At 49.5% G+C, this 12338-nt stretch overlaps 1 protein-coding gene across 1 annotated transcript in view; it reads right to left on the reverse strand.

Moving 5' to 3' along the window:
• Positions 1–4062, reverse strand: part of LOC111156466 (piwi like RNA-mediated gene silencing 1) — a 30908-nt gene extending 26846 nt beyond the window's left edge. The window contains exons 1-2 of the mRNA XM_022517389.1: positions 3983–4062; positions 3393–3504 (exon numbers count right to left, since the gene is read on the reverse strand). Of these exons, the coding sequence (XP_022373097.1) occupies positions 3393–3504; positions 3983–4060 (190 nt within the window). The 5' untranslated portion in view covers positions 4061–4062. The remainder of the gene's footprint in view (positions 1–3392; positions 3505–3982) is intronic.
• Between the last annotated feature and the right edge of the window lie 8276 nt (positions 4063–12338).

Here is a 12338-nt window from a genome sequence, read left to right on the forward strand (position 1 = left end):
CAGTCTTGCCTGGAATCTGGATGTGACCACCAAACATATGCCTTAATGACAGAAGTCAGGACAAAAGAACAAAACGATTGAAAAGGCCAGTTTTCTTCTTACCACAAATGCCAGGACTAGCCCTGAAATGCCAACTTCTGGACTTTTTTGTTAGAGAAGGAACAGTGCTTTAACAAAATATTGGTTCCTGATATACTCTGGAAGCAAATTATTCCAACATGAGCTTCCACTTCCTTACCTGAAAAACTGATGCACTTCATGGACATGTTGAGTTTTACATGAAAATATAATTTATAAGCCCCTTTAAAGGTGTTGCTAAATATGTAGGTTCTTTTACTTCAGGACATTCAGGGACTCTATTTAAAAGTCCTTTAAATACATAACTGTTCTGTTTCCCTTGAAATTTTTTTTTTTTTTTTAAGATTTTATTTATTCATTCGACAGAGAGAGATCACAAGTAGGCAGAGAGGCAGACAGAGAGAGAGAGAGAGAGGAGGAAGCAGGCTCCCCACCAAGGAGAGAGCCCGATGCGGGGCTCGATCCCAAGACCCTGGGATCATGACCTGAGCCCAAGGCAGAGGCTTTAACCCTCTGAGCCACCCAGGCGCCCCTCCCTTGAAATTTTTATCCCAGAGACTTTCAATTTAAAGTAGCCTTGGTCTTGGTTGATTAACTACACTAATGCAGGCCAGGCATACCTAATCCAAGCTGGTAACAATAAAGGTCACGGCAGCTGTTTTCCTGAAAAATTTGAGTTTGTCTTAAAATTCAGTTCTGGGGCACCTGGGTGGCTCAGCTGGTTATGCCACTGCCTTTGGCTCAGGTCATGATCCCGGAGTCCCAGGATCAAGTCCCGCATTGGGCTCCTGGATCCAAGTCTGCTTCTCCCTCTGACCTTCTTCCCTCTCATGCTCTCTCTCTCTCTCTCTCTCTAATAAATAAAAAAAAATTAAAAAAAATTTCAATTCTGGGTATGTAAACTTGACTGCAAGTTTCTGAATACAAACAATGAAGTCTGTTTCCCTCTCTATATACAACACAACTTTTATAGTTAGCCAAAGCTTACCATCAATCTGTAAAGAGGACAGGTTTTAGAGTGAACAAAATTGAAAAGCCTGCTAATTATAAGGATACCTCACTTTACTGTGCTTCGTGGATACTGCAGTTCTTACAACTGAAGGTTTGTGGCAACCCTGTGGTAAACAAGTCTACTGGTGCCATTTTGCCAACATTTGCTCATTTCATTTGTGTCACATTCTGGTAATTCTCACACTATTTCAAACTTTTTTGTTATTATATTTGTTAAGGTGATCTGTGGTCAGTAGTTACAACTAGTGAAAACTTAAATAATGGTTACAATTTCTTAGCAGTATGTACACTGTTTAGACGTAATGTTACTGCACACTTAACAGCCTATGGTATGGTGTCTACTCTTATAAACCCTGGGAAACCAAACAATTCATCTACTCGCTTTATAAGATCTGCTTTATTGCAGTGGTCTGGAACTGGAACTGCAGTAACTTCAAGGTGTGCCTAGAACTTCCCTTTCTGTGTAGTTGCTGGAGTGATTAAAAACACAAGTCTGATGTTGCTACTGCTGTTTAAGAACCCTCCACGTATTCACGCCCCACTTAGAGAATGCAAACCACAGTCCTAGGCAAGGTCTCATTCACAGAAAATCTGTTAAACTTGTCAATTTCTAAAACTCAGTAGATACTTGAACATTTATGACAAATACTTCTCAGATATAATGCTTACAACAGCAGTGAAAAGTTGTGAAATAGGGCCTTGCATTTGTTATTCCAAGTATTATTTAATCCGCACAGTGACCTTTACATATAAAGTTAGATACTAGCTTTTTAGAGATAGGAAAGTGTCACAGAAACTCAGATATCGAGATTAGAGGAGAAACTGGGTAAAATCCTATAAATTTAAAGAGATGAATGCCCATGAATGAATTCTCATCAGACATCTTGAAAAATAACGTATCTTACATCAAAAAAGTAACAGATAATTAGATACATAAATGAAAGACCCTCTCGTCCTCTGACTCTTCAAGTGTAGCACTATTAACCGATGTTTTTCCTCAAACTTGTCTATGCAAAGATTTATACAATCACATATTCATTAAAGATACAGAAATGACACTTGGTTTCGTAGGATGTAGGGCAGTGGTATGGGGTGCTCGACCAATAGGGCAGTGCTGACTCTACGTGGTCAGGTGTTTGCAGTGTGGGGTACAGAGCAGGACAGTCAGCACCCTTCCACTGACAGACAACTGCGTTCCCATGAGGGGACCCGCTAGTGAATGTACCATCACAACTGCTCCATGGGACAAGATGTCATCCCAAAGCTGGCACAACTCTACAAGCCCCACAGGGAGTAGCAGCAGTTTTCCACTGTCAGCATTTGTAAAATGGCAAAAAATAAAATGGTGCAGAACAAAGAGGTAAAAAGCGCTCACTTGGTTTAAGCGTCTTTACGAAGACTCAGTGTTTTCAACAGCCTCTGCAGGTTTCAAGGCACTGCCCCATCATTTTCCTGTCCACTCTCCCTGGCTTGTTAAACATTGTGGTTTCCCAAGAACACTCCGTGTTTCAGGAAGTTTCCAGGCTGCCCAGTAGTTGACACAGCAGTTCACACCACCCTAAAATCTTAGATTCGTTCACCCTCTACTGTTCACTGACGTCACTAGCTGTGATTTGGAGAAGGGGGGAATGTAGCACAGGGAGGAAAGCAGCTCTGCCTTCTCGCTAGCCGGCTGCCTCCGTGCTAGTTTCCCCAAAAGCACACTTCCCGTGCCCACCCTAGCTGGAAAGCCACGTCCTTACGTTAATTCCCTGTGTGCACAGGAGTGTTTCCTGTTATCAGAACCAAATGTAACTGTAAAATAAATCTTATTTTATCAAGCATCTAAATAATTCACGTTTGTAACAAAGTACTGAAAAAACACAATTTTTGTAATCAGAACTGGTGTTCTGACCTCATCGGCAGTCCTAACTTTGGCCTGGGTTTTGCACCTGAGAAACGTGGCCAGCCAGAACCACCCCCAGGAGACCAAAGTTACACATGTTAAAGGAAGTTCAGCTTGTGATGAAATCACTAATGATGCCAAAAAGTTCTCAATGACTAATGAGTCAGCACATGGACGGTTAGTTCAGAACTTAATCATTCTGCAAGAGCTAACACGGGGCCCTGGCAAGAACATGCTTTTTCATTTCCAAGGAGAAAAATCCTGTGGCACCTTCCTAAGTCCAGGCTGCACAGCTGAGAGGGCCTGTTCTTCCTGAAGGACGGCAGGGGCCCCTTTTTATAATGACTCCGTATGCTGGTTACCGCTTCACGTCTACTACTACACACACGCCCATGAGATCTTTTCACTCTCCCTTCACCTTGGGGCTTGGCTGTTGCTCCCACTGCTCCTCTCTGTCGTCCACGGCCAACTAACTCCCCTTCCGCTGCTGGCTGCTGAGGCCTGGGCTGGATATAGCCAGGCTGCTGACTCTACGGCGATATGCAAACAAACAGCATTCTTTTCATGTCAAAAGGTCACAGATCAGAGGAAACAGTCTTCAGCAAGTCTAAGACGTTCAAACAAAACTGGTCTATGTTAGTAACTAAGTATTCCCATAAAGCAGCTTCTTGAAGAAGGATCACTAACTAGCTGATGGGTGTTAAGGTGGGCTCAGGATGGAAGGAGCGCTGGGTGTGATACACAGCTGAACAATCACTGAACTCTACCTCTGAAACTAATATTACACTATAATTAATTGGATGTAAATAAAATTAAAAAAAAAAGAAGAGTCACTAACTAAAGAACCAGCTCTTCCAATGCTCAGGAAATAGAACAGGATCATTCTTGTTCAGCTCCTGCGTCCTTCACAGAACAGTTTTTAAACTTATCTTCAACAGCCTAAGCCGATAAAGACGTAGGTTTTGTTTTTCAAGGACATGTTCTGTAGGGGAAAGGTCAAGCACTCACCGCAGTGGCCCCCACATGCTGCACTGTCTCCTGCCCACGGGCCCGTCCTCTGGCTCTCGCTCTGGCTCGCCCAGTCATTTTTTTTCCTTGAGAAGAAACGATTGTAAAGACAACACTCAACATACACGATTACATTTGACTGTTTCTGCAATGTTCCCTTTATTTTTTTTCCCATTTTATTTTCTTTTCAGTGTTCCAAAATTCATTGTTCATGCACCACACCCAGCGCTCCATGCAATCCCCACCACCAGGCTCACCCAACCCACCACGCCCCCCCTGAAAGCTTCAGTTTGTTTCTCAGAGTCCACAGTCTCTCACGGTTTGTCCGATTTCCCCCAACTGCCTTCTCCTCTTCATCTCCCCACGTTCTCCATCTTATTCCTTACGCTCCACAAGTGAAACCATGTGATAATTGACTCTCTCTGCTTGACTTATTTTACTCAGCATAATCTCCTCCAGTCCCAACCATGTTGCTACAAAAGTTGGGGATTCATCCTTTCTGATGGAGGCATAATACTCCATAGTGTATATGGACCACATCTTCTTCATCCATTCGTCTGTTGAAGGGCATCTTGGTTCTTTCCAGTTTGGCGACTGTGGCCATTGTTGCTATGAACATTGGGGTACAGGTGGCCCTTCTTTGCACTACATCTGTATCTTTGGGGTAAATACCCAGTAGTGCCATTGCAGGGTCATAGGGAAGCTCTATTTTTAACTTTCTGAAGAACTTCCACACTGTTTTCCAGAGTGGCTGCACAACTTGCATTCCCACCAACAGTGTAAGAGGGCTCCCCTTTCTCCACATCCTCTCCAACACACATTGTTTCTTGTCTTGTTAATTTTGGCCATTCTAACTGGTGTAAGGTGGTATCTCAGTGTGGTTTTGATTTCCTTTAGATGTACTGAAGACTCCACAATAAGTTTCTGAATCAGCACCTGTTCATCGCACCTCTCCTAACAGAGCTAAAGGCAATGTCCCCTACCTTCAATGAACATAAGTGCTTATGGTGGACTGGACATGCTGGGTGGCAGGGCTACGGTGCAGGACTTAATACAGTCACCTGTTGCTGAATTACTATCTCAACCAAACTTAGGGGAAACTGTTAAGAGACATCGGAGGCTGGTGACCAGCTCTTTTCACATGTGGGTATATATCTATGAAACTGGGCCCACATGGCATGTTTGAGGTCAGGCCCTTTCCCTAACTCTTCCACGTATCCACTGCACACTCCTGGGTCTTCCCACAGCACAATGTGCAGCTTAAACACACCCAAACCACCGTCTTCTACAGCACACCATTTATGCCCTACATTTTCATTCTTGGTGAGTGGCACGACCATCTGCTGTGCCTCTAAAGAAAAAGGACAGAGTCCTTGCTCTCCCAATGCCTCCTCTGTTGCTCGTACTCCTTCGCACCCAACAGCGCTCTCCATCTTACCACCACCGTGTAAGTGGCTGGGAGCCAGGGCACATGCTAAGAGCAGAGGTATCGCCATGCATAAAAGCAGATGCACCCTCTCACCCCCACCATGGAGCAGAAAGCGTATCATCAGGTCACACAGGGTGGAGACCTCAGAGCTCGTCTGCCCAAATCCAACTCCTTCACAGAAAGGACATAACCTGAGATTCATGTCTTCCTTTGTGATACAGAGTCTTTATAAACCAGCCCGCAGGTCCAGCGTGCGTTTCAAGTGAGAACATGCAGGAAGGGCTTTTAGAGTGCCTGGTGCACAGTGAACATTCAACACATCTTAGCCCCAGTGGGAAAGGCAGACAAAATTGTAACTACAACTTTGTAAGAGTTTAATGAAGGAACTAAGCAGAACGTTCTATCAGAAAAGCAAGCAGAAACTCATTTACATACTGAAGTCGGCCTCGAGCAAAGCCGCCACTTAAACCGAGATGCAAGAGGACCAGGAGACCGCAGGCAGCAGACGCCAGGCTCTGGAGAAGCACGAAGTGTGGAGCTGCAAGACGCCGTGTGAGGCCGCAGGGCACTAAGGAAGGGGAGCTGCTGCACCAGAACGAGCGGGGCCTTGCAGCCAACAGGAGGGGCCGGATTCCACCTTCACCTCCTGAGACCACCCAAGGTTCTAAACACCGAGGGCTGGCCTGCGACATCACCGACATTTAAGGTCACTCCGCTGTGAGTCAGGTTCTCAACTTTGCTCAGCGTTCACGGCTTCTCAGGTTTCGTTCTAGGCGGACCTTCCTAGAGACAAGCCTAACGACACTGTCCAACATGGGCGGGCCTCCTGCTGTGTGGCACAGGAGAAGCCAATGCGTGGACTCAGCAGATCCGAACACCTTCACAAGCCGGCTCCACCCCAGCAATTTCCCGGTCCGCTGCAGAGTACGGCCGGCGGTGGGGCCAGGACGCTAGAACTAATTTCAACGCCACTGAAACCTCTGTGCCCTGATGCTGCCCGTAATCGGGGACAGGCACACACCGAGCTTGCTCACGGGGCCCGGGGCGCCCACGCTCAGGTCTCGCACTGACGGCGTGCGGAGGGAGACCTCTCTTCTTGCACACGTGGGCCACCGAGGTTCGGTGACTCACCCAGCCCCGCCGCGTAGCCCGCACTAGCGTGCCCTGCCCCCTTCCACCCGCCTTACAGCCACTGCCACACCGCGCGGGGGCTGCTCCCTCCCCCGCGCCCCTGCACGCTAGCCTGTGAGCGCAGCTCGGCCCTGGCACCTAGCCTGGTACCGGGCCGCCTCGCGGTAGTGCCAAGTTCGGGGTGTTCTCCCGCCGCCTCCGCTCTCTCCAGCAACACCTGGGACTTGCCGGAGACCCCGGTCAGAAGGACGAGGTCCCCGCGCCCGACCCAGCGAGCCCAGAGCTCGTCGTGGCCGGCCTCCAGCGGCCTCTCGCGTCACCCAGGGCTCCCACGGAACCGCACACAAGTGGGGTACGCGGCCCGAGCGCAGGGCTCTCCCGCGCAACTGCGGCTCCCCGCTCCACCCTTCCAATCTCGGGATACCCCGGTGGGCGACAGACTACGTGGTCCCCTTGAGAAAGTCGGAGGCGGTGCTCGCTGCCATCCCGGCTGCGAAGGACTCCCGCTCAAACGGCGGTCCGCCCCGCCGCCCCAGCACCTGCCCCCGCACACCGGAAGCCACGAGGCAGCCAGACAGGCTCACCGCGCCCCGCCCCCCGCCAGTGCCCCTCTCCCGACCAGGGGCAGCGCTGGGGAACGCCCTCTGACCCACGCAGTGCGCCCCCAGCCAGGCGGTGCCCACGAATGCCCGCGACCCCGAACAGTGTCCAGGAAAGACCACCCCCTCCCAGACAATGTTCTCCAAACCGGGTAATGCCCCCCACAACCCTCGTACTACCCAGGAATGCCCCAGACCCAGACAGCGCTCCCCCAACTAGGCAGTGCCCCCCAAACCCGAGCAGCGCCCAGGAATGACTCGTGACCCAGAGAGTAACCCCCCAAACCCCAGCAAGGTCCCAGAGCGCGCCCTGACCTTGGAAGTGGCCTCCCCATGCCCTCGCAGGGCCGGGGAACGCCCCCCTCGAACGCCGGAGCGCCCCCCACACCTCAGGCCTTCTCCCGCCCTCAACAACGCCATGCCGCCGCCACGCCCATGTATCCCCGCGTCCCGGGCGTCCCTCCTCAGCAGGCCCACAGCTGCAGTCGCAGGAAAACTCACGCACCTGCCCAGACTGCCGCGACCCCGGATCTCCTCAGCACCCCGCCGTCGCCGCCGCCTTAACAGCTACCGCGCCGCCAACCGTCACACCACGCCAGATCCCTCCGCGCCGGGACTTCGCGTCCTGATGCCCAACCCAGCAAGCCGGCGCTCCTCGGACCCGCGGAGCCGTGCCACTCGCCGTCGCTTCACCATCAGCCGTGGCTCCCTCCCACTCGTGGGCCGTCGCAGGGCGCGGACCCCGGCGGAAGGGGCACGGGGTTCCTTTCCTGTGCGGAAGGACACCTGCGTCTGGCGGAAAACTCACCCGCACGTGACAGCCGGCTAACGGCGCGGCGAGGACGTGCGCGCGCGGCGCCCTGAAAGGCTGGCACGTGCACGGCGGTTTTCGGGGGCGGAGCCACAGGAGCCCCGCCCCAGGCCCCGCCCCGAGAGTAACCGCAGGTGGATGAGGCGAACCCCTGCCTCATTTGCAGCTAGGGGAGCCGCGTGGAGCCAGGGGCACGGCCTGGGTCAGCTGTGAGAGTGGACCAGGTACAAAACAGCGGACTGAACCTTGGGTGGCCCCTTCAAATGAGAGGCTATTTAGCTCCTCAAATCGAGAGATGAGATTCGAATTTTGCCCCCAAGAAAATAAAGCTCATTCCAGAGCGTGAATGCTGGGCGGCTGTGCACCTGCCCATGTAAGTGTGCACAGACTGCCGAGTGCACGCGTGTGGACGTGTATGGCGGTGGTCGTCCGCCGTATTTATCTGCATTTACCTGCATCGTCACCTGCGGGGCGGGTTAAAGCACGGGTGGCCGCGACCCCTCCCCAGAGACTCGACAGGTTCAGTTCGCCAGCCAGCTACTCCCCATCTCTTGACCAATCGCTCCTGATGCTGCCCCAGCTGCTCCGGGGTCCGCCTGAATACGAGGCCCCGGAATTAGATGCCTTCAATAAGAATTTGTTTCGTCGTTGGACAAACCCAACACAATTGAAATTATTGTAAACATCATAAAATAGGGCAGTTTTTTGTCAGACTGGGAAATGGGACTCTATGTAGCTAGAGAAGTCTAGTAATGATTCAGTGGTTTCTTAACGATGGAGTGTAGGGGGGCAGTAGCAATAGTTATCTGGAGGGATTGTCTTAAAGCTGCATTTATACAGCAAACATTTTATTAATGCTTACGCATGTATTCAGGGGGCTTGTGGTGGGGTGGGGCAGAAGTTTTCCCAAGCCATCTCCCCAAGTCTGCTCTCTCCCCTGTGGGTCAGAGGGAGACCGCTGGATTACAGAGTGTACCTCACTCACTTGATTGTCAAAACCGAGAAGGGGGAAACTTCTGAAAAACACATTCCCAGGTAATCCTGATTGAAGAGGTTTGGAATGGGAGACAAGTATTTTAAGAGTCACCAGGTGATTTTTATGCTGAGAAAATTTTGAGAAATGTAAGGCAAGATCTGTGATCTTGACATCGTACACAAACAAAGGATTAATGTGAAAAGGGGAGACACCCAGTAAGTTTTTTGGGGGGGGTGGCTTCACTTTATAAAAATAGAAGGCACCGTTTGGGAAAAAAACAATACAAACCTTCACTTTTCTAAGAGGAATTTAACATGTTGGTGAGAAAGATGTTCTGTGGTCTTGCCAGCAGATGGAGCGAGAAAACAAGAAATAAGTCTACAGTTTCAACTGGGTGCAGGGGCAAGAAATACCAGGAATGCAGCTTACAGGAAAGAAGTCACCCTTTTGCCGTTTCTCTTCTCTGTGTGCCTAAACTTCTTGGGACCGCTAAGCATACACCATCCCCAGAGCATCTCAGTGTGTGCATTGTCTGAAATGCGTGGTTTCTAAAGACATAGGAAGTTGTGATACAGCAAGATGGAGGCAAACCCGCGTGCTTCTGATGGTGCAAACAGTGCAACTCACAAACCTCCCCTAAAGTATAAGAAGAAAAGCTACAGAGAGACATTGGGGAAGCATCATTTTTTTAAGAGTTTCTACATCAACAGCATGACACAGTGGCTCCAGTTACTGGATACAACTGTGTTCCCCCTGCTAGAAACTGCAAAGCGAAGGGATGTAGATTCTCCTTCCAGGAGTTTGGTCAGGTGCTGGGGAGTAGGGGGTGGGTGGAGAGGTGGGAGTCCATCCTGGAGAGGGAGCAGAGCACTACGAGGGACCTGGGTGCTGGGAGGGAGGTCACTTGGCAGATTGCTGATGCTGCGGTCTGAAAGGGTGAATGGGATTTGCAGGGACCCCTGTGGTCCAAGCAGGTGGGGATGTTTAGGGGGCAGCCAGTGATTTGGCCCAGCAGGAGTGATGAGCAGAGAGTCAGGGGGTGACACTGAGCTGCAGACCAGGTTCTAGAAGTTGAATGACAATAAGCCATGTCCAGGCTGCTGAATACACCTTGCTAGATGGTGTGAATAAGACACGCTCTCTGTCCTCCTGATGATGCCAAGCCCCAGGACCCCCAAGGGGAACATGTCACAGCTAGGCCAGGCACAGAACAGAGCGAGAGGCAGGGATTGTGTCCACAGGCCTGTGAGCACCATACCTGAACTGGTCAGAGGCTTTTGGGTCCTAGCCAGACTCTACCAAGAGGGAAGGAGGCTCAGATTTGCTGGCTCTCATGTGATTTTATCATTGTTGTTTGCTTTGATTCCTTGAGGGGAAATTCATATAAGATGAAATTAACCATTTTACAGCGAACAGTTGAGTGGTACTTTTCCACAGTGTTGTGCCAACACCACTTCTCTCTAGTTCCAGAACATTTCTGTCATCCCAGAGCAAAATCCCACTCCTTTTAAGCTGTCATTCCCTGTTCACTCCTCCCTGCCAGCCCCGGCCACTGCAAATCTTTCTGTCTCTATGGATTTACCTACTTTACTTGTGTCATATGAACAGACTCATATGATATGTGGTCCTTTGTGGCTTTCTGCCTTCTTTCACTGAGCCTCATGTTTTCAAGGTCGGTCCTGAACGCTGTAGCATGGATCAGTTCTTCCTTCCTTTTTATGGCTGAATAATATTCCCCTGTGCGAAGAGACCACATCTGTTTATCCATTTACCGGTTGAAGGATGGGTCTAATGATTTTAAAGGGAAGCAGGGATCCTGGACACCTGTGAACTCATGGTCAGCCCATGGACACTGGGTTTGTGGCCACATCCCATCCTCGTGTCCAAATCCAGGGGACACCTTTCGGACCTGCCTGTCTTCTCTATACCATTGAGATTGATGCTTCCTCCTTTTACCCCAACAGTATCGCATCCTGCCTGGACCTGGGTGTTGTTCCTCCATCTCTGGCTAGTCCTTCTGTGTATGATTCATAGATGTGCCTTCTTCTGCCTGGGACCTAGATGTGCATGGCAGCGGTTCCCAAAGTGTGGTCCTCATCACTGAAAGTCTGCAGGAAGTTTTTGGGTTCCACCCCAAGACTGTGGTTGAACCAGGATCTTGAGGGTAAGGCCAGAAACCTGTGTCAAAGCAGCCTGCTGATCGGCTCTGAACCACCGGGCAGTGTGAGATCCATGGAGCCTACCCCCCGAGCAAGGGGTTGAGCTTGGCACCCACTCGGTCTTGGGGTGGCTCACTTATTGCCATGACCTCAGACGGCCTCTTGAGCGCAATGGCCCTAGTGTCTGTGGGTCGCTGCTGAGCCCCATTCCGGTATAGTCTAGTAGGGGTTCCTCTGGTCACGGTCGCTTTGGGAATAGTCTCATAAGCAGGAGGTACAGACAGCGGTGGGAGTTTGGGAGAGCGTCTACTCAGAACGAGCTTTTTCTAAAAACAAGAAAAGAAATGAATTCAGTGATGTTTGAGGTGTCGGTGTCACTGATGCCCTCCCGTGCTCCTGTGTCTCTCTGTGAGGTGTCTGTGGGCAGGGCTCCACGGCCGTCCCGTGTCCTGCCTGTGGTCAGATCACTGAGACCTCTTACAACTTGTGTGTGGCCCGCAGGCAGTGGCTCAGGGTACGGAATCCAACTTCTCCCAGTGGGATAGCTTCTGGAATGGATAGATTCCTGCAGTGGAACCATGGTGGGAAAACACGATGGGATTCCTGAGGGGCTCAGTCATCAAGCGTCTGCCTTTGGCTCAGGTTATGATCCCGGGGTTCTGGGATCAAGCCCCGCATCAGGCTCCCTGCTCGGCAGGAAGCCTCCTTCTCCCTCTCCCACTCCCCCTGTTTGTGTTCCCTCTCTCGCTGTGTCTCTCTCTGTCAAATAAATAAATAAAATCTTAAAAAAAAAAAAAGAAAGAAAAGGAAAGAAAAGAAAAAAAGAAAAACAACAAAAAATGCAAACAGAACTAAACAGCAAGACTGTATTAAAACCAACACTTGCGCTTATGGTATAAGCTTTGGGTGGTCCTACATGCTGAATCCCGCAGGTCTGACAGGCTCGTTGCTCACTTGAAAAAGATTATCAGTAGTAGGAAGGAAGATCTTTTCTCAAAAAAGAATTTTGTCTTTCAAGTTTTCATTTTAAAGATGAAATTTGATGAAATATATAATTTTTAAATTTATCACATAATATAGGAATATATGATAATATACAAATGTAGTCAATGCATATCATAAAAATATGTAAGGAATTAAAATATAAAATAATATGTAAATATAGAAGATATGTAAATATAGAAATATATAAAAAATATATAAATAATAAATTATATAAAATAATAATTTTCTAAAATGAAGGTCAAAAAT

Source organism: Enhydra lutris, unplaced genomic scaffold (genome assembly GCF_002288905.1).
Source record: "Enhydra lutris kenyoni isolate GAN:26980312 unplaced genomic scaffold, ASM228890v2 scaffoldscaffold46, whole genome shotgun sequence".
In the NCBI taxonomy this organism is placed as follows: Eukaryota; Metazoa; Chordata; class Mammalia; order Carnivora; family Mustelidae; genus Enhydra; species Enhydra lutris.